General features: G+C 44.8%; 1 protein-coding gene across 1 annotated transcript in view; it reads right to left on the bottom strand.

The window, feature by feature from the left end:
• SLC2A9 (solute carrier family 2 member 9) overlaps window positions 1–26,180 on the bottom strand; it is a 183,907-nt gene that overhangs the window by 65,027 nt on the left and 92,700 nt on the right. Inside the window, 1 exon segment of the mRNA XM_049709448.1 lies at window positions 5,859–6,046. Within this exon segment, the coding sequence (XP_049565405.1) occupies window positions 5,859–6,046 (188 nt within the window).

Raw genomic sequence — 26,180 nt, 5'->3', positions numbered from 1 at the left:
GGTAGAAACAGTGCCCTCCTTGCCCTTGTTCTTCTCACCCCATACTCTTTGCCTTCCTAAACACTCAGCTGCCTCCCATATGCCACGGGCTGCTGGAGACACAGGCACCGTGGGAAGGGTCTCCATCCTCGAGGATGGTTGGGGGGAGGGGAGCAGTGTCAGAGAGACTAAATATTTGCACAAAAGCCTGTTTTTTTTGCAAACGACAAATTGCTCAGGAGGAAGGCAGCTGCATAAAATAAGTAATTTTAAGTGACAAGTCTAATTTTAGAGAAAAGTACTTGAAAGCTATTGTGAGAAGGAGGGGAGAAAAACCAATATGACACTGAAAAGGAATTTAGAAATAACTAAATGTTAAATTCAACTTTCACTTGATTTTCTAGTATGTGAAAACCATTCATTGACTCTTCAGCCAAAAAGTACTGAACAATACGTAATGCTTGTTTAGGACAGTGGTTCTCAACTGGGGGCAATTTTGTCCCCAGCAGATGTCGGGCAACGTCGGGAGAACTTTTTTATTGTTGTATCTGCTGTCATCTAGTGGGGAGAGGCCAGGTAAGCTGCAAAACATCCTACAGTGGACAGGGCAGTCCTCGTGGCAATGAATTTTCCAGCCCCAAATGTGCACAGTGCTGAGAAAGGCTGGTTTAGTGCAAGGTCTTAGAGATGGGCTGGCCAAACTGGCAGGGCCCCTGGTGCCAGGACATGTGAGTTTGACAGCACAGGCGTCACCCACTGTGACCTTGAGCAAGTCCTTGACCCTCTGTAAGCCTCAGTTTCTTCATCTAGAAAATGGGGACGGTGCCACCTACCCCGAAGGACCTTTGGAGCCAGAAAAAAGTGATGAATGGAGATGTCTAGCAGTATTTACAACTGTCTTAACGTATGGACCATGTCCTCCCACCCCCAAATAATTTCTGGTAAAACTAAGGGGACAGAGCAAGTCTTAAAGGACATTTAAAGTTTTTCATCCGTGTTAGACAGCTCTCTTCCTTGAATTATTTGGATTAAAAGGTAGCAGGTGCAGGGAGAGAGATTGGACTGAAGCAGAGGACAGTTGGGCTCTGAGGCTGGGATTTGCTGCTAACCAGTGTTTATCCTTTTGTATGTAAGATGGAAGTAAGACTTGTCCCCTTGGCTTCCTAGGGATGACCTGGGGACACAGCCCGGTGACACATACGGGGATGCTCTGAGGGGGCCTTGGGGATCCTTCCTGCTCGGGGTTTAAGCACCCAGACCTTGTAGCGAAATGGCTGGGGCTCAAATCCCCTTTCCACCATTCCTAGCTGTGTGACCTAGGGAAAGTATCTCAATGTTTCTGTGCCTAACAGTCATGCCTAGCTCACAGGGCTGCCATGGAGACAGCTCTTGGCTCATATTAAATGCTAAGTAAGTGTGTGCTTGAGTATTATTACAGCTGAGCAGACAGAGGCTGGGCAAGGGAAAGCAACTGGCCTGGTTTAAAACTGCAGGTTTTGTGGTCACAGTGAGACAGAAAGCCAGGCCTCTGGATCTTGGCCCAGAGCTCTTTAATCTAGGCCATGTCAGGTTCCATGCCAAGCCGGAAGTATTACTCCTGATTTAAAGATTAAAAATAATCCTCGGGGCTTCCCTGGTGGCGCAGTGGTTGAGAGTCCGCCTGCCGATGCAGGGGACACGGGTTCGTGCCCTGGTCCGGGAAGATACCACATCCTGCGGAGCGGCTGGGCCCGTGAGCCATGGCCGCTGAGCTTGCGCGTCCGGAGCCTGTGCTCCGCAACGGGAGAGGCCACAGCAGTGAGAGGCCCGCGTACCGCAAAAAAAAAAAAAAAAAAAAAACCAAAAATCCTCAACAAACTAAGAATAGAAGGAAATTACCTCAATGTAATAAAGGGCATATAGTTGTTTTATATTATTTTAGACACACCAGAATTCTCATGTGTACTGTTTGCATGGTGTATCTTTTCTCCATTTTTTACTTTCAAATTGTATCTTTATGTTTAAATGTTTTTCTCTTGTAAATAGGATATACTTGAGTTTTGCTTTCAGATGCATGCCAATAATCTCTTTTACTTGGAGTATTATTTCCCATTTACATTTCATATAATTATTGATATAGTTGGGTTTAATATACCCTTTTTGTTAAAAACAAACAAAAACAACAACAACAAAACCCAAAACAAACAACCCCCCCCCAAACAAAACAAAACAAAACAAAAAAATAAAGGGCACATACATGATAAGCCCACAGCTACCATCATACTCAACGATGAAAAACTGAAAGCTTTTCTTCTAAGGTCAGGAAGGTCTTAGAAGGATGCCCACTCTTGCCACTTTTATTCAATATAGTACTGGAAGTCCTAGCCAGAGAAATTAGGCAAGAAAAAGAAAGAAAATGCATCCAAGTCAGAAAGGAAGAAGTAAATTATCACTGTTTGCAAATGACATGTTCTTATATGTAGAAAACCCTAAGATACCACACACACACATACACATACAGAATGTTAGAACTAATAAACAAATTCGGTAAAGTTTTAGGATACAAAATCAACATACAAAAATCAGTTGCATTTCTATACACTAACAAGGAACTATCCAAAAAGGAAATTAAGAATACAATCCCATTTTCAACAACATCAAAAATAATAAAACACTTGAGAATAAAGTTAACTATGAAGGTGAAAGACTTTTACATTGAAAACTACAAAACACTGATGAGAGAAATGAAAGAAGACACAAATAAATGGAAAGATCTTCCATGTTCACGTATCAGAAGACTTAATATGTGTTAGTTAAAATGGCCATACTACCCAAAGCAATCTACAGATTCAATGTGATCCCCATCAAAATCCCAATGGCATATTTTACAGAAATAGAAAAAAATAATCCTATAGTTTATATGGAACCACAGAAGACCATGAATAACCGAAACAATCTTGAGAAAACACAGAACTAGCGGCATCACACTTCCTTATTTCAAAATATGTTATAAAGCCACAGTAACAGTAATTAAGACAGTATGGTACTGGCATAAAGACAGACATACAGACTAATGAAACAGAAGAGAGAACCCAGAAATGAACCTATGCATATACAGTCAACTGATTGACAAGGGTGCCGAGAATATTCAGTGGGGAAAGGATAATCTTTTTGACAAATGGTGTTGGAAAAACTGGATATCCACACACAAAAGAATGAAATTGGACCCTTATCTTCACTCAAAATGGATTAAAGACTTAAACATAAGACCTGGAACTGTAAAACTTCTAGAAGAAAACATAGGGGGAAAACTTCCTAACATTGATCTTGGCAATGATTTTTTGAGTATGACACCCAAAGCAAAATTAGACAAGTGGGACTACATCCAACTAAAAAGCTTCTGCACAGCAAAGGAAATCATCAACAGCACACAAAGGCAACCTCCAGAATGGGAGAAAATACTAGCAAACCATATATACCCGATAAGGGGCTAATATCCAAAATATATAAGGAACTCCTACATTTCGATAGCAAAAAAATAAAAATAAAGCAAAATGACAATAACAAAATCCCCCCCCCAACAAAGCTTCTAAAAAACCCTGCTAACAAGTGGGCAAAGGACTTGAATAGACATTTCTCCAAAGAAAACATACAAATAGCCAACAGGCATACGAAAAGAGTCTCAACATCATTAATCACCAGAGAAATACAAATCAAAACAGCAAGAGATCACCTCACGCCTGTTAGGATGGCTGCTACTACTACTACCACCAAGTGCTGGTGAAGATGTGGAGAACTCGGGAGCCTAGTCTAGTGCACTCTTGGTGGGAATGTCAACGGGTGCAGCCACAATGGAAAACAGTGTGGTGGTTCCTCAAAAAGCTAAAAATAGAGTTACCATATGATCCAGCAACTCCACTCTTGGGTTTTTATCCCAAAGAGTTGAAAGCAGGATCTTGAAGAGATGTTAGCACTCCTATGTTCAATGCAGCAATAGTCACAATAGCCAAGATATGGAAATAACCTAAATGTTTGTTGATGGATGGCTAGATATAGAAAGTGTAGTATATACATTTAATGCAATATTAATCAGCCTTAAAAAAAAAAGAAAGAAATCTTGCATTTTGTGACACCGTGGCTGAATCTGGAGGACATTATGCTAAGTGAAATGAGCCAGTCACAGAGGACAAACACTGCACGATTTCACGGATATGAGGTATCTAAAATAGTCAAACTCATAGAAGCAGAGAGTCGAATTGCGGTTGCCAGCGGCTGGTAGAGGGAAAACTCGGTGTTGCTAATCAACAGGTGTAAGGTTTCAGTAAAGCAAGATGAACAAGCTCTAGAGATCTGCGCAATATGGTGCCTAGAGTTAACAGTACTGTGTTGTGCACTTGGACATTTGTTAAGAGGGAAGGTCTCATGCTAAGTGTTCTCACAACGATAAGAAAAGAGATGGAACACAGTCAACGCGAGGCGGGTGGCTGAGATCTCAGCACTGCTGGCTCTGGGAGCGGAGAGACTTTTTTTTCCATCTATGCTTATGCAGTGGGGCTTATAGATGCACCCGAGGGGAATTTATAAAGTTATACAGGGTATGCAAATTGGAAAATTATGTCCCAGCGGAGGAGAGAATTCTGTTTAGAAATGTCACGGTTCTCAATCTAAATGCCTCGTTAAATACAGATTCCATATGTGGTTTTATGACTCCACATGCTAACTTTAAAGAGTGGATACATTCTCTCTCTGCTTTCTCAGAACAGGCAGGGTGCATTTGAGACTGTCTAGCATGACCTTGGTCTTACAAAGAGGAGGAAACGACAGGACTAATCCAAGGTCACGCTGTTAACCCAGGGGCTCCCTCATTCTGCTGACCAGACCAAGGTTAAACAAATAAATAGGGAGATGATTTCATTTCATCCCACTGTTTCCAAAAAAAGAATTAAGAGTTGATGAAATGAGGCAGAGCATTGTGGTTGTAACTTCCTGTGCTGTCATCTTCCCTCTCCAGACAGGAATTACTCCCCTTTCAGGTCACCTCCCCTACATACCCACAAACACCCTCCCTGCTGACTTCTGTATGCCAGGCTCATACACACAGGGCAGTTATTTTACCCAGACCTCTTCAGAAGTTCCCTTCTTCCTCCCTCTAGGCCTAGCCACGCTTGTCCTGAGCTACGTAAGTGACCTCAGAGGTAGTTTGGATGCTTCGGTACAAGAATCTCCTCTATGCACCCTTGTCAAGTGGCTGGCCAGCTGGCTTGCACACTTTCATGAATGGGGAACTCACCACCCCTGGAGGCAACCCACTCTTTTCCAGAAGGGACAATAATAATAATAATCCTAAGTGTGCCTCCTAGGCCTCAAGTTCCTGAATTCTACTTTCTGGAGCCCCCAAGACAGAAGGGGCGGCTTTGTCCATCAGAGGGTTAGGGAACCCCATGCAAGACTCCCTCCTCCAGTTTCCCTGCCCACGTCAACTCAGGCCCCAAGAAACTTTTTCTTTAAAGCCTTGAGGTTTTCTCAGGCCAAGTTGTGCACTGAAGCCAGCCCAGCCAAGGGTACTTTTATTTAAATCATCTCAGTGTTGCTCACTTATGACTTCCTAATACCCATTTTATTAAGAAATACGACTTTTAAGTATTTCTAAGGATAAGTAATTATACTGATAGGCAGCCTTTATTAAGGGGTAATTCTGGGCTAGCTGCTTTATTGAACACCTTGCATGGATTATTTCTTTCAGTATTACGTTATCCCATTTTACAGATGCAGAAACTAAAGATCAGGTTATGTGGTTGCCCAATGGCACAGAGCTGGGGCTGGGACTTGGGCATCCAGGCCCTGAACTGCCCCTCTCCCATGCCTCCCTCTGGTTCCTCCATTTGGGCAGGAGCGCTCACCGCATTGAGGCCACAGAGCTGGTAACAGGCCATGGTGATGACCACAGTGATGACCTGCCAGTGGACAGAGGGACTCCTGAGCAGCTCCAGCACGGACACCAGACGGCTGTTCCTCTGCTCGCGGCTCTCCGCCAGGACCTCCTCCACCTCTCGGGAGACGTCCTCTTTGCCCAGGAATGTCTGGAAGGCTGCCAACAGGGACAAGCACAGATTTCAGTGGGATTAGGATGTCCGTTGTGTCTGATGCTGGGTCCCACAGGGATGGTTGGTCCATCCAAGACACACTCCATGTCAGGGATGCAGCTGGCAGGGCTCTTTGAAACCATGGAGTGCCAAGCCTTTGTCTAAAAGTTGGAAAACAGAGGCCCTGAGAGATGCAATGACTTGCCCAAGGTCACTGAGCTGGCCAGGAGAAGAGCCAAGAGAGAACCAGGCTCTCCTGATCGATCCCACAGCAAAGCCCGTCTCTACCACTGGGTAGATGAGCAGTGCCCCGTGCCTCACATGGCTCCGTAATGATTGGGTGATGTTAACACATGCTAAACCCTGGCTTCATGAATAAAACTGAGCCCCTCCTGTTTGCCCGACCCTGTGTGCTCATCCTCATAGGAGACATCCAGACAGAGGTCTGATCGCCACTTGCTCAGGATGCCCAGGAGTCGATTCTATCTTCAGAAGGAGGATTGAACTAAATGACCTCCAGGGTCCTTTCCACAAGCCCCTCTGAAACACAGAAATCTGGGTTGGAATATTCTCAAAGAGCTAACCTTCCCAGGATTCAAGCTCACCCATGTGACTCAGGCCTTTCCTAGGCTGAACACTGCAAATTTCCAGCTTCAGTGAACCTGTCATTTTTTTTTTTTTTTACCAAGCTCTTAATTGAGTAAACCTCCATGGATATATGCACAAATGTGGGCTGTCTGATTAGACCCCTGAGATCACAATAATCAGATCAGGGGAGACGCATTTAGAACATGGATTTAAATATTCAGCACTTATATATTCATCCTCCTACAGGGATGGTGGCTATGGTGACGGCTCCTGTGGACATTCCATTCCAGACACAATGGGCATCATCCCTAAAAACACTGCTCTGCATCACAGGCCATGTGAAATTGCTCTTCTTAGGTAGGAAAAAAAAAAAACAAAACTGTTAAATTTCTCCAGATTCTCCAAGAAGCAAGCCCAGGAGTATATTGAAAACTGTCTCAGAATGTCTCTTTTGTAAGCTGTAATTTAATATTTTTCCTAGCATTTATTAAGGGTAAGTGGAAGAAACAGCTGAATGAGTAATGTTTCTGCAGCATGCACTAAACCATAGTATTTCTCAAAGTTCAAAAATGCAACATTCATGTGACAAAGTAATCCTAGAGTATTAGGGCAAGAAAATATTTATCTCTCCTCCCTGACATACATGCTTTCCATATAAAATAAGGAGAACTTTAGAACTTCTTTTTTTTTTTTTTTTTCTTTTCACCTTGGCTGCCAGGAAGCTCTCAGCTAAATTCAGTGTTCAACTTTTAGAGTTGCCTGGAGCAAAAATCTCTCTTCTTCCTCTTAAAAGTTCTGTTCTCCTTCTTCTTTTAAATCATCCACTTAACTTCCCTGTTGTATTTATGTTCATAAAAAGTTTGCTTCTACTTGTCCCACACCCCTCCTTCTGTGGTTCCCCTGAATGGGTGACAAAGAGTATCTCATGCGACTGGCCTAGCAGACATGAAGATGCGCCACTCAGGCTCCCTTCAGGAAAGGACTTGGCTTCTGGGCTGTGAGGAGGTTGGTTAGTCGACAGCCTCCAGCTCTTAGCTTCAGGGGCATGCATCTCATCTTTGAAGCCCAGGAAATGCTATTCTCATAGTGGTCCCAGCCCACGACGGAGCATGGCTGTGGTACAAGGGCCCAGCCATCCTTACCCAGTAGGGACTCATGTAATGCACAAGTGTTGTTCCGGGGCTCCCTCCAGGGCTGGCAGAGACCTTGCCAAGTGGCCTTGTGGTCTGAGGCTTCCTCTGCTCAATCCTGTTGCGCCCTTTCCCTGCCCAGCTGTTACTCCCCAGGGAAACGTCTGTACTCCTAACTCCTCAGCCTCTGTTTCCTGGAGAAGCCAACCCGCAACAACTAATTACTTGACAGGGCAAAATCATCAGTCAGCGTCACTCTGTTTGCAACTTTGGAAGTGCCAAGCTGCTTTGGTTCTCACACCTTATCCTGAACTATCCCAGTAGTCCATAACTGCTCTCCTGGGTCCAGTCTTCTCGTGCCCTGTGGAGCTCCGACCATAACCCCCTCTGCACACTGCAGCATCAGCACCCATCTCACCAGTGCACTTGATTCTAAAAGGCCCCTTGGCCTCTACACTCTGCAGAGTGAAGGTCAGGCTCCATGGCCCAGTGCATGGCTCTCCTTCAGCTTCTCTCCTGCTGCCCCCATCTTTGCATGCATCTCCCTTGGATGTGCAAACATGCATCTCAGCTTTCCTACACACGCTGTGCTTTCTTGGTTCTCTGCACTTTGCCGTGCCCTTCCCTCTGCCGGAAATGTCCTTCCTGCCATTCCTTGCCTGGCTAACTTCTCCTCCCTCCCGATGCCGGAGCCTAGGCTCTCACAGCCCTCTGTGCTTTCCCACCTCGGTGCTTTCTCCCCACACTGTCATCGGCACCTCCTTTCCACCTGCTGTGAGCACTCTGAAGCCCACTTCCTGGTGCCCGGTTGGAGGGCAGATGCTAAGTTCGTGTTTGTTGATCTGAGCTGAACCAACCCAGCTGGCAAACCCACTGCCTTCCCTGAAAGCAGCATTTCTCCACCTTGGCACTTCTGACGTCTGGGGCCAGAGAACTCTGTGATGGGAGCAGTCCTGTGCATTGTAAGGTGTTTAGCAGCAACCCCTGCCCTCTTACCCACTAGATGCCAGAAGCACCCCCTCAGTTGTGACAATCAAAAATGTCTCCAAGCATTATTGAAAACAGCCAAGACATCAAACAACCCAAGTGTCCACTGATGGATGAATGGATACAGAAGATATGGTTTATACACACACACACACACACACACACACACACCCCACACACACAATGGAATATTATTCAGCCTTAAAAAAGAAGGAGGGCTTTCCTGGTGGCGCAGTGGTTGAGAGTCCGCCTGTCGATGCAGGGGACACGGGTTCGTGCCCCGGTCCGGGAAGATCCCACATGCCGCGGAGCGGCTGGGCCCGTGAGCCATGGCCGCTGAGACTGCGCGTCCGGAGCCTGTGCTCCGCAACGGGAGAGGCCGCAACAGTGAGAGGCCCGTGTACCGCAAAAAAAAAAAAAAAAAAAAAGAAGGAAATGCTGCCACTTGCAACAACATGGATGGACCTTGAGGGCATTATGCTGAGTGAAATAAGTCAGACGGAGGTCTGACTTATGATCTCAGTTATATGTGGAATCTAACTCTCCCCACGCCAAACCAAGCTCACAGACACAGACAACAGATTGGTGGTCGTCAGAGGAAGGAGGTGGTAGGTGAGTGAAAAGGGGGAAGGTGGTCAAAACGTGCAAACTTCCAGTTAGAAAATACGTAAGTCCTGGGGATGCCACGGACAGTACGGTGACTATAATAAATAACACTGTATTGAAAAAAAAATAATAATACTGTATTGGATATTTGAAAGTTGCTAAAAGAGTGTGCCAAGCGGGGGCCTCAGGGAGCCTTGTGGCCTGGCACAGGGGCTCAGAGGCCCCTCCCAGGTGGGAGACCCCCATAGATGTCCACCAATACTAAGGAAAGCTTGCTTTGCTCAAAACCTGCCCATGGCGCCTGGCTGGACACAGAGTCCTTTGGGGCAGGAAGGGGGTGAGTGGCTTCCTTAGGTAAAGTCTAATGTCCTCTTTTCCCTGGAGGCCATGGGCCTGTGGTCAAGGGGGGACGTGGCTTTGAATTCTCCTCTGCCTCAGCCTCAAGGCCAGCAGGTCTATGGCCGGGCCAGTGACCGCAGTCCAGGATGTCTTGTGGGGGGGGGGGTGGTTTGGCTTGCCTGGCTCTGCTGATTGGCGGACAATTGAGTTTCAGGTATCCCAGGCATATCATCAACTCTGATCAGTTCTACAGAACACAGAGCCCTTGTGGGGGACAGCACTGGCCTTTTAAAGGGAGGGTCTGAGGCCTGGTTGATGGAAGTCACAGGCCATTCAGAGCCAATGCTCAGCACGAGCTTACTGAGCATCTACTAGGCTTCAGGCACTGTGCTAAACAAAAGCCGCAGACCCTGCACCGGCGAGGTGGTGTCCCCATCACATCACATTTCCTAACAAGCTTTTGTGGAATTCTAATCCCAAGAGAGGCTCCATGGAAACCAGATTCCTTGATCAGAGAAGTTTAGTGTCATTGCATGAGCACTCTGTCTCTTGGTGGTTCAAACTTCACATTAGAATAGTAAAGGTTCTGATAAGTCCTGCAGGAAAGACACCCATTTGGTTTTGTTTGGCTTCACTTTTCCCAAATGTATTTGCTGGGGTACCTACTCACAACCTGCAGAAGTACATCAAGAAGTGTGATTCTAACTTTACGTGGCACGTATCACAGAGGCAGTGAATCCAGGACATCCTGGGAGCCTGGAGGGAGAATCTCATGGACGGCATTGAGCGGAGAGAGGAGGCAAACATCACCAGACAAAAGGCTATTTTGTCTTTTAGGAGGCACTTTGAAGAGCAGAAAAAATCTGAGGTAGGCAGAATAATGACCCCCCAAATCAGTCCATGTTCTTATCCCCAGGACCTGTGAATATGTTAGCTTTCATGGCCAAAGGGACTTTGCAGATGTGATTAGGTTAAGGACCTTGAGATGGGGAGGTTACCCTGGATTATCGGGGTGGGTCCAATGTCATCACAAGGGTCCTTATAAGAGGGAGGCAGGAGGGTCAGAGTGAGAGAGAAAGAGAAGTGACCATGGAAACAGAGGTTGGAGGAGGGACGTACTTTGACGAAGGAGGAAGGGGCCGTGAGCCAAGGAATGCGGGTGGCCTCTACAAGCTGCAAAAGGACAGGAATGATTCTCCCCTAGAGCCTCCAGAAAGGAACACAGCCCTGCTGGCACCTTGATTTTAGCCCAGTGAGTCCTATTTTGGAGTTTTGACTTCCAGAACTGTAGGATAATACATTTATGTTTTAAGTCACTAAGTTTGTGGTCATTTTTTACAGCAGCAAAGGGAAACAAATGCAGAGCCATTGAAATTAGATAGCTGTAGGTTCTACCCCACCACAACCACTCACTTTCTGTATGACATGGGAAAAGCATCTGACCTCTCAAGCCTTAGGTCTCATCTGTAAGGTAGGGCTGAGGCCACCTATGTCTCCAGGTCACTATGACATCCACCTGGGGGAGCGTAGGCAGGGCACCAGCCTGGAGCCTGGTTCACTGCAGATGCCCTTCGGTGCCCCCTTTCAGGGACAAGTAACCCACTGGGAGGCTAGCGGGCACGAGTGAAACCAGCATCATGCAAAACCTAATAAGGGCAAATGTGGGGTATATCTGTCCAGTGCTGCCTGGGGTCTAGGAGGGAGGGTTTGGAAGGGAGGGGGGCTGCAAACTCAGGCTGTGCAGCTGCCAGCCTGGTATTTAAGCACACAGCCCTAGATGTCAGGCCCTGGCTTGGGTACCCATGGAAGAATCGCTCAGCCTCTCTGGGTCCCGTCCTCACCTCTAACACAGTGATGACACTCGTGCCAGCCTCTCAGGCTGTGAGGACTGGGTAGTGGGCACACATCTGGGGGGGTGTTTGGCTCATGTGTCACGTGTTAGCTGGACCCACGTGGACAATACAGGCCAGGAGCCTCCAAGGGACGGGTCTGGGAGACATTTTGTGGCTGGAGCCTGGATGGCCTCAGGGGTTTGGAAGTGGGCAGCATGGCGATGGGGGATGGGGATGATGAGCTTGAGGCTATGGGACCCTGCGAGCTCCTGTCCGCACTGCCGCAGAGGGCTGAGCCCACATTCTGCCCGCCCACGCTTCACACCGCAACACGAAATAAAGAAAAACAGGTGTTCTTGACCAGGTCCAACTCACAGCCCTGAAGTTTCCCAGATCAATGTTGCGCTGTCTGGACGTGGTGCCCGAGCCTGGCAAACTCGGAGAAAGAGCTGAAGGTTAAGGGCAGCGTGATTCAGGCCCTGAAATACCCACAAAATGCCGCACCCTGAGTAAAAATGGGAAGAGGTGTGTGACGAAGAGGAAAGGGACAGGCCCTGCAGATGGGCTGAACTGGGGCCCACCCCGGATCTGCCGCCCATCAGCTGTGGAGCCTGCAGGCCTCCGGAGCCTCACGCTCCCGCTTCCTGGGGTTCCAGAGGGGTCAGTGTGATGATCTGGTGCAGTGACACCTGCCAGTTCACCACACCTGTGATGGGTTGTGTAACGGTGGGGAGGTGATTAAGAGCCCCAGCTCTGGGGCCATGCTGCCTGGGTCTCCATCCCGACGTCACCACTTTTCACCTAGTCTGATGCCAAGCCAGTTACTTAATGCTTCCGTGCCTTAGTTTTCTCATCTGTAAAATGAGCATAACAGCATTGGGGCTGCCAGTAGTATTAAACACCAGCAGTCACGAAGTCCTTAGAACAGGGCTGACTCTTTTTTTTTTTTTGCGGTATGTGGGCCTTTCACTGCTGTGGCCTCTCCCGTTGTGGAGCACAGGCTCCGGACGCGCAGGCTCAGTGGCCATGGCTCACGGGCCCAGCCGACCCGCGGCACGTGGGACCCTCCCGGACCGGGGCACGAACCCCCGTCCCCTGCATCGGCAGGCAGACTCCCAACCACTGCGCCACCAGGGAAGCCCAGGGCTGACTCTTAATGAGCTGTAAGTACTAGAAGTCCGTCAACTATTACAGAAGGTACTTGGTACAGTACCTCCTGGCCCTTCCTTCTTTTATCTTCCTTTTACCTTAACCTGACAATGGGTACAAAACACTATAATCTATCGTGACCCCATAAACATGTGTTTAAGTCCTAACCTGTACCTGGGAATGTGAATTTATTTGGAAATGGGGTCTTTGCAGGTGTCATTTCGATGTCAGTTAAGATGAGGTCATCCTGGAAGAGGGCGGACCCTTTATCCAGTATGATTCTTTTCCTTATAAGAAGAGGAGAAGAGACAGAGAGACAGACACGCACAGGGAAGACGGCCACGTGATGACAGAGGCAGGGACTGCAGTGACGCGGCTTTCAAGCCAAGGATTGCCGGCAACGCCAGAAGCTGGGAGAGAAAGCAGGTCCTGCCACCTTGATTTCTGGCCTCCAGCTCTGTGAGAGAATAAATTTCTGCTGTCCTAAAGCCACCCAATTTGTGGTACTTTGTTACAGCAGCTACCACATGTGATCACCTCCATTAGCATTTATCACCTCGTGCTAGAGCAAAGCACAGAGCAACCTGGAGACTTGTTCTCGTGACCCGGAGGGGCCCTGGGACAAGGCAGGCCGAGGGATTTCGGTGGGAGCCTAGGGTGATGGCCCTTTGCAGTCACGTGTTGGGGACAGCACTGAACTCAGCACGGGGCAGGCCTCGGTGTTTCTAAAAATAGGAGGTTTCATCGAAGCACTGATTTTCAACTGCTATTGGTATTTAAGAGGAGGAAATCATTGGGTTTTTAACTCAGGTTTGGTTTCTTTTTTATTACTGACAGCAGTAGGATCCACAGGGAGGGATGTCAGAAGGGGGGAGTAAAAGATATTGGAACTCATGTTTATACTTTTACAACATTTCATTATGGACCAACCCTGGAGTCTTCACATGGCCCACATGAGGCGGGTATGGGGGCTCCACCGTGCACAGGAGCTGCCAGCCCTTTTTCTTTCTTTGCTTTCAGCGTAGAGTGATATATTGAAGTTACGTATGCAATTTACTGGTTAGCGGAATTGAGAATGATAGTTTTCAGGGTTTTTTTTTACATCTTTATTGGAGTATAATTGCTTTACAATGGTGTGTTAGTTTCTGCTTTATAACAAAGTGAATCAGTTATACATATACATATGTTCCCATATCTCTTCCCTCTGCGTCTCCCTCCCTCCCACTCTCCCTATCCCACACCTCTAGGTGGTCACAAAGCACCGAGCTCATCTCCCTGTGCTATGCGGCTGCTTCCCACTAGCTATCTATTTTACGTTTGGTAGTGTATATATGTCCATGCCACTCTCTCACTTTGTCACAGCTTACCCTTCCCCCTCCCCATATCCTCAAGTCCATTCTCTAGTAGGTCTGTGTCTTTATTTCTGTCTTACCCCTAGGTTCTTCATGACATTTTTTTCCCTTAAATTCCATATATTTGTGTTAGCATACGGTATTTGTCTTTCTCTTTCTGACTTACTTCACTCTGTATGACAGACTCTAGGTCCATCCACCTCATTACAAATAGCTCATTATAGTTTCTTTTTATGGCTGAGTAATATTCCGTTGTATGTATGTGCCACATCTTCTTTATCCATTCGTCCAATGACGGACACTTAGGTTGTTTCCATGTCCTGGCTATTGTAAATAGAGCTGCAATGAACATTTTGGTACATGACTCTTTTTGAATTATGGTTTTCTCAGAGTATATGCCCAGTAGTGGGATTGCTGGGTCATATGGTAGTTCTATTTGTAGTTTGTTTTTTTTTTTCTATTTGTAGTTTTTTAAGGAAACTCCATACTGTTCTCCATAGTGGCTGTACCAATTCACATTCCCACCAGCTGTGCAAGAGTGTTCCTTTTTCTCCACACCCTCTCCAGCATTTATTGCTTCTAGATTTTTTGATGATGGCCATTCTGACTGGTGTGAGGTGATATCTCATTGTAGTTTTGATTTGCAATTCTCTAATGATTAATGATGTTGAGCATTCTTTCATGTGTTTGTTGGCAGTCTGTATATCTTCTTTGGAGAAATGTCTATTTAGGTCTTCTGTCCATTTTTGGATTGGGTTGTTTGTTTTTTTGTTATTGAGCTGCATGAGCTGCTTGTAAATTTTGGAGATTAATCCTTTGTCACTTGCTTCATTTGCAAATATTTTCTCCCATTCTGAGGGTTGTCTTTTTGTCTTGTTTATGGTTTCCTTTGCAGTGCAAAAGCTTTGAAATTTCATTAGGTCGCATTTGTTCATTTTTGTTTTTATTTCCATTTCTCTAGGAGGTGGGTCAAAAAGGATCTTGCTGTGATTTATGTCATAGAGTGTTCTGCCTATGTTTTCCTCTAAGAGTTTGATAGTTTCTGGCCTTACATTTAGGTCTTTAATCCATTTTGAGCTTATTTTTGTGTATGGTGTTTGGGAGTAATCTAATCTCATATTTTACATGTACCTGTCCAGTTTTCCCAGCAACACTTATTGAAGAGGCTGTCCTTTCTCCACTGTACATTCCTGCCTCCTTTATAAAAAATAAGGTGACCATATGTGCGTGGGTTTATCTCTGGGCTTTCTATCCTGTTCCATTGGTCTATCTTTCTGTTTTTGTGCCAGTACCATACTGTCTTGATTACTGTAGCTTTGTAGTATAGTCTGAAGTCAGGGAGCCTGATTCCTCCAGCTCTGTTTTTCGTTCTCAAGACTGCTTTTGGATATTCGGGGTCTTTTGTGTTTCCATACAAATTGTGAAATTTTTTGTTCTAGTTCTGTGAAAAATGCCATTGGTAGTTTGATAGGGATTGCATTGAATCTGTAGATTGCTTTGGGTAGTGTAGTCATTTTCACAATGTTGATTCTTCCAATCCAAGAACATGGTATATCTCTCCATCTGTTTGTATCATCTTTAATTTCTTTCATCACTGTCTTATAATTTTCTGCATACAGGTCTTTTGTCTCCTTAGGTAGGTTTATTCCTAGGTATTTTTCTCTTTTTGTTGCAATGGTAAATGGGAGTGTTTTCTTGATTTCACTTTCAGATTTTTCATCATTAGTGTATAGGAATGCCAGAGATTTTTGTGCATTAATTTTGTATCCTGCTACTTTACCAAATTCATTGATTAGCTCTAGTAGTTTTCTGGTAGCATCTTTAGGATTCTCTATGTATAGTATCATGTCTTCTGCAAACAGTGACAGCTTTACCTCTTCTTTTCCAATTTGGATTCCTTTTATTTCCTTTTCTTCTCTGATTGCTGTGTCTAAAACTTCCAAAAATATGTTGAATAAGAGTGGTGAGAGTGGGCAACCTTGTCTTGTTCCTGATCTTAGTGGAAATGCTTTCAGTTTTTCACCATTGAAGACGATGTTGGCTGTGGGTTTGTCATATATGGCCTTTATTATGTTGAGGAAAGTTCCCTCTATGCCTACTTTCTGGAGGATTTTTATCATAAATGGGTGTTGAATTTTGTTGAAAGCTTTCTCTGCATCTATTGAGATGATCATATGGTTTTAGCCTTCAGTTTGTTAATATGGTGCATCACATTGATTGATTTGTGTGTATTGAAGAATCCTTGCATTCCTGGAATAAACCCCACTTGATCATGGTGTATGATCCTCTTAATGTGCTGTTGGATTCTGTTTGCTAGTATTTTGTTGAGGATTTTTGCATCTATGTTCATCAGTGATATTGGCCTGTAGTTTTCTTTCTTTGTGACATCCTTGTCTGGTTTTGATATCAGGGTGGTGGTGGCCTTGTAGAATGAGTTTGGGAGTGTTCCTCCCTCTGCTATATTTTGGAAGTTTGAGAAGGATAGGTGTTAGCTCTTCTCTAAATGTGTGATAGAATTCGCCTGTGAAGCCATCTGGTCCTGGGCTTTTGTTTGTTGGAAGATTTTTAATCACAGTTTCAATTTCAGTGCTTGTGATCGGTCTGTTCATATTTTCTATTTCTTCCTGATTCAGTCTTGGCAGGTTGTGCATTTCTATGAATTTGGCCATTTCTTCCAGGTTGTCCATTTTATTGGCATAGAGTTGCTTGTAGTAATCTCTCATGATCTTTTGTATTTCTGCAGTGTCAGTTGTTACTTCTCCTTTTTCATTTCTAATTCTATTAAGTCTTCTCCCTTTTTTTCTTGATGAGTCTGGCTAATGGTTTATCAATTTTGTTTATCTTCTCAAAAATCATCTTTTAGTTTTATTGATCTTTGCTATCGTTTCCTTCATTTCTTTTTCATTTATTTCTGATCTTATCATTATGATTTCTTTCCTTCTGCTAACCTTCGGGTTTTTTTGTTCTTTCTCTAATTGCTTTAGGTGCAAGGTTAGGTTGTTTATTCGAGATGTTTCCTGTTTCTTAAGGTAGGATTGTATTGCTATAAGCTTCCCTCTTAGAACTTCTTTTGCTTCATCCCATAGGTTTTGGGTTGTCATGTCTCCATTGTCATTTGTTTCTAGGTATTTTTTAATTTCCTCTTTGATTTCTTCAGTGATCACTTCGTTATTAAGTAGTGTATTGTTTAGCCTCCATGTGTTTGTATTTTTTACAGATCTTTTCCTGTAATTGATATCTAGTCTCATAGCATTGTGGTCGGAAAAGATACTTGATACAATTTCAATTTTCTTAAATTTACCAAGGCTTGATTTCAGACCCAAGACATGATCTATCCTGGGAATGTTCCATGAGCACTTGAGAAAAATGTGTATTCTGTTGTTTTTGGATGGAATGTCCTATAAATATCAATTAAGTCCATCTTGTTTAATGTATCATTTAAAGCTTGTGTTTCCTTATTTATTTTCATTTTGGATGATCTGTCCATTGGTGAAAGTGGGGTGTTAAATCCCCCTACTATGAATGTGTTACTGTTGATTTCCCCTTTTATGGCTGTTAGTATTTGCCTTATGTATTGAGGTACTCCTATGTTGGGTGCATAAATATTTAAAATTGTTATATCTTCTTCTTGGATCGATCCCTTGATCATTATGTAGTGTCCTTCTTTGTCTCTTCTAATAGTCTTTATTTTAAAGTCTATTTTGTCTAATATGAGAATTGCTACTCCAGCTTTCTTTTGGTTTCCATTTGCATGGAATATCTTTTTCCATCCCCTCACTTTCAGTCTGTATGTGTCTCTAGGTCTGAAGTGGGTCTCTTGTAGACAGCATATATACAGGTCTTGTTTTTGTATCCATTCAGCCAGTCTGTGTCTTTTGGTGGGAGTATTTAATCCATTTACATTTAAGGTAATTATTGATATGTATGTTCCTATAACCATTTTCTAAATTGTTTTGGGTTTGTTATTATAGGTGTTTTCCTTCTCTTGTGTTTCTTGCCTAGAGAAGATCCTTTATCATTTGTTGTAAAGCTGGTTTGGAGGTGCTGAACTCTCTCAGCTTTTGCTTGTCTGTAAAGGTTTTAATTTCTCCATCAAATCTGAATGAGATTCTTGCTGGGTAGAGTAATCTTGGTTGTAGGTTTTTCTCCTTCATCACTTTAGATATGTCCTGCCAGTCCCTTCTTGCTTGCAGAGTTTCTGCTGAAAGATCAGCTGTTAACCTTATGGGGATTCCCTTGTGTGTTATTTGTTGTGTTTCCCTTGCTGCTTTTAATATGTTTTCTTTGTATTTAATTTTTGACAGTTTGATTAATATGTGTCTTGGTGTGTTTCTCCTTGGATTTATCCTGTATGGGACTCTCTGTGCTTCCTGGACTTGATTAACTATTTCCTTTCCCATATTAGGGAAGTTTTCAACTATAATCTCTTCAAATATTTTCTCAGTCCCTTTCTTTTTCTCTTCTTCTTCTGGAACCCCTATAATTCGAATGTTGGTGCGTTTAATGTTTTCCCAGAGTTCTCTGAGACTGTCCTCAGTTCTTTTCATTCTTTTTTCTTTATTCTGCTCTGCAGCAGTTATTTCCACTATTTTATCTTCCAGGTGACTTATCTGTTCTTCTGCCTCAGTTATTCTGCTATTGATCCCATCTAGAGTATTTTTAATTTCATTTATTGTGTTGTTCATCGTTGCTTGTTTCATCTTTAGTTCTTCTAGGTCCTTGTTAAATGTTTCTTGCATTTTGTCTATTCTATATCCAAGATTTTGGATGATCTTTACTCTCATTATTCTGAACTCTTTTTCAGGTAGACTGCCTATTTCCTCTTTATTTGTTAGGTCTGGTGGGTTTTTATCTTGCTCCTTCAACTGCTGTTGTGTTTTTCTGTCTTCTCAGTTTGCTTATCTTACTGTGTTTGGGATCTCCTTTTTGCAGGCTGCAGGTTCTTAGTTCCCGTTGTTTTTGGTGTCTGTCCCCAGTGGCTAAAGTTGGTTCAGTTGGTTGTGTAGGCTTCCTGGTGGAGGGGACTAGTGTCTGTGTTCTGGTGGATGAGCCTGGATCTTGTCTTTCTGGTGGGCAGGTCCACGTCTGGTGGTGTGTTTTGGGGTGTCTGTGGATTTATTATGATTTTAGGCAGCCTCTCTGCTAATGGGTGGGGCTGTGTTCCTGTCTTGCTAGTTGTTTGGCATAGGGTGTCCAGCACTGTAGCTTGCTAGTCGTTGAGTGAAGCTAGGTGTTGGTGTTGAGATGAAGATCTCTGGGAGATTTTTGCCGTTTGATATTATGTCGAGCTGGGAGGTCTCTTGTGGACCAGTGTCCTGACGTTGGCTGTCCCACCTCAGAGGGGCAGGAAACCATGCTGGGGGAACAGAGCATGTGGCGTGGTGTTGGGGTTGTCCTGCAGCCAGTGAATGGCCGCCACCACTGCCCTGTCATCACCGGAGTCCTACCAGCTCTGGGCAGGTGCTTATGCTGGTGTGAGGCTTATGACCTCACATGCCAGAGGCTGGGTCTTATTCAGGTCCTGGTATGCAGCAGGTGCTCAAACTGCGTTGGATAAACGTAACTGGACCCTACTCGTATTTGCTAATGTTTAGTCCAGAGGAGAGGGTGCTCTGGGGGGAGAGGCCTGGATGTGGGTGGGGTTGGTCTTGTTCTCCTTGGCCCTGAGCCAGACAAGGACCCAGGGCAGCAGCTGTGATGCATCGGATGTCAGGTCGTCACAAGAAAGAACTGTCTGATTGATGTGTTCAGGGGTGGGCTGGGTGCTCTCTTGAGCTGTGAGTTCCCCATCCCTGGAGGTGAGCAAGGAGAGGCCTGAGGACCACCTGTCAGAGATGTTGTGAGAGGAACCCGGGCATTAAACAGGAAGATGGACAAGTTCTCTAAAGCAAGTGTAGAACCTCAGAATCGTGCAGGTTCTATGGGAGACTGGGGCGCGGCATCTGTGGGGTGGAGGGGGAAGCAGTGGGACCGACACATGCAGTCACAACTAGCTGTCTGTCGAGAGAGAGGAAAGGGCTTTAGAAACTGGTCATCTACGAGCCATTTCAAAAAGTCATTTTCTATGGAACACAACCCTCCCAGAAGAGTCCATCGGCTTGAATCTCCAAGCCATTGCAATAGTTCATCCCATCTACCCCAGGACCTCCCCTCCGGCTCAGCCTCCCACCCTCGCCCTGGCTTCCTAACTCGCACCTCATTCATATTCCTGGCCGTGTTCTAATCCCTAACTCCAGAGAACTTGAAAAAAGAATGAGAATTTGCATTTCCCAACTGGAAAGAAACCCCTCTGGGAGGCATGGTCAACTCCCGGGCTGGGAAAGGGACCCGTTATGTAACCAGATCTTGTACCAGTTAAAGACTCGCCTTTATTCAAGGGGACTCAGGACACCTGGCAGGCGTGAGGAGTCTAACATTTATCCTGTGTCTAATGTGTGCCAGACTCTGGGCTGGGTGTCTTACAGACTTCGCTGCGATTCCTAGTGTGGTTTGGTCCCCTGAGCCTCAGGAAATTAGGAAATACGCCGGAGATCCCAGGTCGAAAGGGAGACAGTCAACGTTCCAACCTGCATCTGTCTGACCTTTCTTTCCGCACACCTCAAAGGATGAATAAAAGAAACTGCGGAGCTGAGAAGCTACCGGAAGCAAATTCAGTTCATTTCAATTAACCTGCAGCTTCTGAGAGCTTGTGATATGCAGCGGGTGCAGAGGTCTACTGCGCTAAGGAAAGAAAAAGGCACGGTTTCTGCTCGAAGGAGTTCTCTCAAGTGGGAGCCAGAATGCAACTCACTGCCACTCCAGGCGAACAGTGATGGATGCGGGGTCTGCAGGAGCCTCAGAAAACCCCTGCCATTTAACAGATGGAGAAACCAAGGCTCAGTGGGATGACGTGATGTGCCTGTGTCACACTGGAGAGCTGGCGTTTCCACTGCTGCACTGCCTCTGCCCACAGGGGTGATGCAAGCCTAGCTCAGAGGATGGTGTTGATGGGAGGTGGTCACAGACAGCAGGCCTCCTGGTATCACCCAAGCTTGCTCATCTTGCATAACTGAAACTTTGTGCTCATTGATAGCAACTTCCCACCCCCCTTCCCGGCACCCCAGTCCCCGGCAATCACTATTCCACAGTTGGATTCTATGAATTTGACTCCTTTAGATCCCTCATGTAAGTGAGATCATGCAGTATCTGTCCTTCTGTGACTGGCCGATTTCTCTTAGCCTAATGTCCTCCAGGTTCATCCATGTTGTCACATATTATAGGATTTCCTTCTTTTGTAACACTGAATAATATTCCATTGTATGTATACACCACATTTTCCTGACCCATCCATCCAACAATGAACATTTAGGTTGTTTCCATGTCTCGGTTATTGTAAACAGTGCTGTGGTGCTAATAAGAATAGGAGTGCTAATACCCCTTTGAGATCTTGATTTCGATTCTTTTGGATGAAATTCCAGAAGTGGAATTGCTGGATCATACGGTAGTTCTAGTTTTCATTTTTTGAGCAACCTCCAAACTGTCTTCTGCAACAACTGCCCCATTTTGCATGCCAACCAACCGTGTGCGAGGGTGCAAGGTTTCCAATTTCTCCACTTCCTCACCAATACTTGTTGTCTTTTGTTAATAGCCATCCTGACAGGTGTAAGGTGATGTCTCATTGTGGTTCTGATCTGCATTTTCCTGATGATTAGTGACATTGAACTACATATATATACATACACCATTTGCATGTCTTCTTTGGAGAAATATCTATTCATGTCCTTTTCCCCTTTGAAAAATCAGATTACTCATTTTCTTGGTTTGTTTGTTTTTGCTATCGAGATGTAGAAGTTCCTTATTTATTTTGGAGATTAACCCCTTATCAGATATATGGTTTGCTAATCTTTTCTCTCATTCATGTAGGCTGCCTTTCACTCTCTTGATTATTACCTTTGCATTGAGGAAGCTTTTTAGTTTAATATAGTTCCACTTGTCTATTTTTGCTTTTGTTTCCTGTGTTTTTGGTGTCAAATTCAAGAAAATCATTATCAAGACCAACGTTGTGAAAATTTCCCCCCGTTTTCTTCTAGGAGTTTTATATTTTCAGGCCTTACGTTTAAGTGTTTGCTTCGTCTGGAGTTGATTTTTGTGTATGGTGTACAGTAAGGGTCTAACATTCTTTTGCATAGAGTGATCCAGTTTTCCCAACACTATTTGTTGAAGATACTTTAGCCCATAGCTAACATCATACTCAATGGTGAAAAACTGAAAGCTTTCCCTCTAAGAATTGGAAGAAGGAAAGGATGTGACTCTCAACCACTTCTATTCAGAAGTCCTCACCAGAGCAGCTAAGTGAGAAAAAGAAATACAAGTCATTGAAATCAGAAAGGAAGAAGTAAAATTGTCCTTGTTTGCAGACAACATGACCTTATATATAGAAAATCCTAAAGACTTCACCAAAAACTGTTAGAACTAAAAAGTCGATTCAGTAAAGTTGCAGGATACAAAATCAACATACAACAATCAGCTGTGCTTCGACACCCTGACAATGAACTACTTAAAAAGGAAATTAGGAAAACAATCCTATTTGCAAGTATCAAAAAGAGTAAAATACTTAGGAATAAACTTAACAAAGGAGGTGAAAGGCTTTTACACTGAAAAAACATTGATGAAAGACACAAATGAATGGAAAGATATTCCATGATCATGGATTAGAAGACTTGATGTTGTTAAAATGTCCATACTACCCAAAGGGATCTACAGATTCAATGAAATCCCTATCAAAATCCCATTGGCATATTTTACAGAGATAGAAAAAAATAATCCTATAATTCATATGTAACCACCAAAGACCAAGAATAGCCAAAACAATCCTGAGGAAAAAAACAAAACTGGAGGCATCACACTTCCTGATTTCAAAATATATTACAAAGCTAAAGTAATTAAAACAGTATTGTACTGACACAAAGACAGACAATAGACTAATGAAACAGAATAAAGAGCCCAGAAATAAACCGCTGCATATATGGCCAACCGATCTTCACTCAAAATGGAATAAAGATATAAACATAAGACCTGGAACTGTAAATACTCCTAAAAGAAAATGGAGGGGAAAAACTACATAACATTGGTTTTGGCAAGGATTTTTTTGGATATGACACCAAAAGCAAAATTAGACAAGTGGGATTATATCAAACTAAAAAGCTATAGTAATCTAAATAGTATGGTACTGGCATAAAGACAGACATACAGACCAATGGAATAGAACAAAGAGCCTAGAAATAAACCCATGCATATAGGATCAACTGGTCGAAACAAGCTGTGGCTTTGAAATGGGCAAAATGGCAGTGGGACCAAAGGCTCACATTGGAGTGAGAGAGAGCTGGGCTACAGCAGATTCCCTCCCTATATAACCTGGAAAGTCACTTGGCAGCTAAAACGTCAGTTGCCTTCTGTAAGGAACTGGAGTTAATATCAACACCAACAAGACTAGCCAACATTCATGGAAGGCTGCTCTGTGTGTCTGAAGGTACTTGTAAGAATCAACTGACATGGTGTATAATAGGTGAATTATCCCTGGTGAACAATAGCTATTAGAAGTAGCTTTTGGAGGTAGAAATAGTGGAAATACTTGTTAAAAACAAACAAACAAGAAAGAAAATGACAACAAAAATGGGCTTCCTCCCAGGTCAGTGTCTGTCTCACCCAGCCACAGGTATTCACTCGTTTATGATCAACCCTCTGACTGTGGATGGATTCCTGCCCTGTCTCCCTTCACCTAGTTAATGTCAACACATCTTTTCACCCCAGCTCAATTGCCACCTCTTCTAGGAATCTCTCCCTGATCTCCCTCTAATCATCCCAAAGGAGCTCCACACTCCTCCCTTTGTAGCTCCTGGCCTGGGGCAATCTCACCCTAGTCCTGAGGTTTGCCTGGCTCCTGTCGGGCTCTCACTGACTGCTTGCTTCAGGACCAGGGGTCCTGTCTGGTTTTGCTCCATATTTTATCCTTCAGGCTTAGCACTGTACCTGATACACAGTAAAATCTCCATAAATAAGGGGGCATCGAATGAGTGGTGACCTAGTTTACTCACAAGGCAGACTCTATTACAATGGCCTTCTCTAAGCTGCACTTCAGACTTGTACCTTCAGCTCCTACAGAGGGTCTGTATAAAAAAAAAAGCACAGAAAAATATCATTTTCAATTGCTTTAACTTTAGTTCAAGGCTCTATTATGAGTCCCAAGACTCGCCTCTGGAGAGTCCCTTGTAATAAACGGTTTTTCGAGTCGTGTGTAAGTAAAGTCTCTCTCTCCTGAGAGACAGATCTGCTTCTCCTAAAGAGAGAGCCTGTGGATACCCCAGTGCCTTTCTTGCCCTGGCTGCCAGGACGCTCAGAGACTAATTTGGTTCCTCCTCCTAGAAAAACAACAGAAATTCTTCCCACGATGTAGGCGATTTCCAGGCACTGTTCTAAGCCTTTTGTGTGAACCAAATCATTTCAAGGTTCAAAACAATCCAGTGAGGTTAGTGCCACAGAGAAAGGCTCCAAGATAAAGGCTGCACATAACCAGGAAATGGCAATGAAGGAGTATGAACCCCAGCAGCTTGGCTCAGAAAATCTGAGCTCTTAACCTCCATGGTGTGCTACCTCACCATAGCTCTGTGCAACCTGGTAGGGGTTCTTCCTTCTCCTTCCAGGGCCCTGAGTTTCATCTGTAACACACACACACACACGTGCTCACTTGCTTATAAGCTGCCTCAATTTTTTCCTTGACTCCTATAAAGTGGAAGATGGAGTGGCTAACACATAATAAAAAGAGAAAAAAAGAAGCCTCTAGGGTGTGGTGTGGCAAGGCCACTTGCCCTTTAACCTCCAGCTTCTTCATCCCTACGATAAGGACCATGTGTCCAGGTTCCCTCACAGCTTTGTGGTACTTACTCTCCCATATGCCAAATACAAGGGATTGTAAAAGTTATGGCCACTCTTGCTCCAATAAACCACTGATATGGGAGCAAAAAGCTAGTGGCAGGGTGATCATGGTTGTCTAGCAGGTTAGAACCCCTGGGGCCACCGTCAAATGCAGGCTGGTCCTCCCCTGAACTTGGCCCGAAGCTCATCTCCTGCGCCTTTGGGGATGGGAGCGGGCGATGAGAGCACAGTGGACGTGGGGCCGGGAGAAAGGGCCCGGACGCTGCTCAGCCACTGACTTGCCTGGGGCCTCAGGCAAGGCGCTCACCCCTCTGGGTCTCAGTCTGCAAACTGAAGGTGGTGCGTCAGCTTTGGCTTCTTTCTATTTCCTGAGGCTGGAGGAAGGTCTAAGCTGCGCTCAGCTACTCTCCTCCAGACGCGTTCCATTCGAGCCAAACTTTGTCCTCATGCTTTTTGGTCAACAATGTATGACCCAGATTCTGTGGTTTTATAAACAAAGAGTCAGGCAAGAACCAGCCCCACCACTTACCAACTGAGTGACCCTTAGCAGGTTGTACCAACCTCCCTGAGCCTCTATGTTCTCACCTGTAAAGTGGGGGTGAGAACGCAGATCTCTTAGTTGAGGAACGGTGTAACGGGCGAGCCACTGGGATGGGCCCAGGTGCCGCAGGTCCTTAGCACGTGACAGGCCCCCTCCTCCCTTCTCTCGGGCCACCGCACAGAGTTAGGACGCCTTCCACCTGTGCACCTGTGTTTTAAGCAGGGCTCGTGTATTTGTTCATTTATTCAACACACGTTTATTGAGCACCTACAATACACCAAAAGCTAGCTCTCTGTGAGCCCTGATCTCAAGTGCTTGAGATTTGACCTCAGGGAAGGACAGCCTTCAGGTCGTGCATCAGTCTCCACGTCTGACAACAATCACTTTGAACTGGAGCCTATCCCGAACACTTCCACGATATTCCACGTCCGGTTCCTTCCCTCTCGGCACAAGTTCAGACATCCCTGCCTGCACAGCCTTCCCTGCCACCGCGAGTGACAGCAAGGAGTCTCGAAACGGGGTGACTTCGTATATATACATATGCTTTGCTTTAACCTGCAAAACGTCTACCCTGAGGAAGACCTCCCCAGGGCAGAGGTAGAAACTATCAAGGCAAAAACATCAGAAAGTCCAAATTCTCTGAAATATCTCCCTGCTAAAAATGGCTGGTCTGCATCCTACAGGTCCCTCACGCCTGTCTCCCC

Source organism: Orcinus orca, chromosome 4 (genome assembly GCF_937001465.1).
Source record: "Orcinus orca chromosome 4, mOrcOrc1.1, whole genome shotgun sequence".
Classification (NCBI taxonomy): Eukaryota; Metazoa; Chordata; class Mammalia; order Artiodactyla; family Delphinidae; genus Orcinus; species Orcinus orca.
The sequence above is the reverse complement of the archived record's forward strand: the minus strand, read 5'-3'. Positions and strand labels throughout refer to the sequence as shown.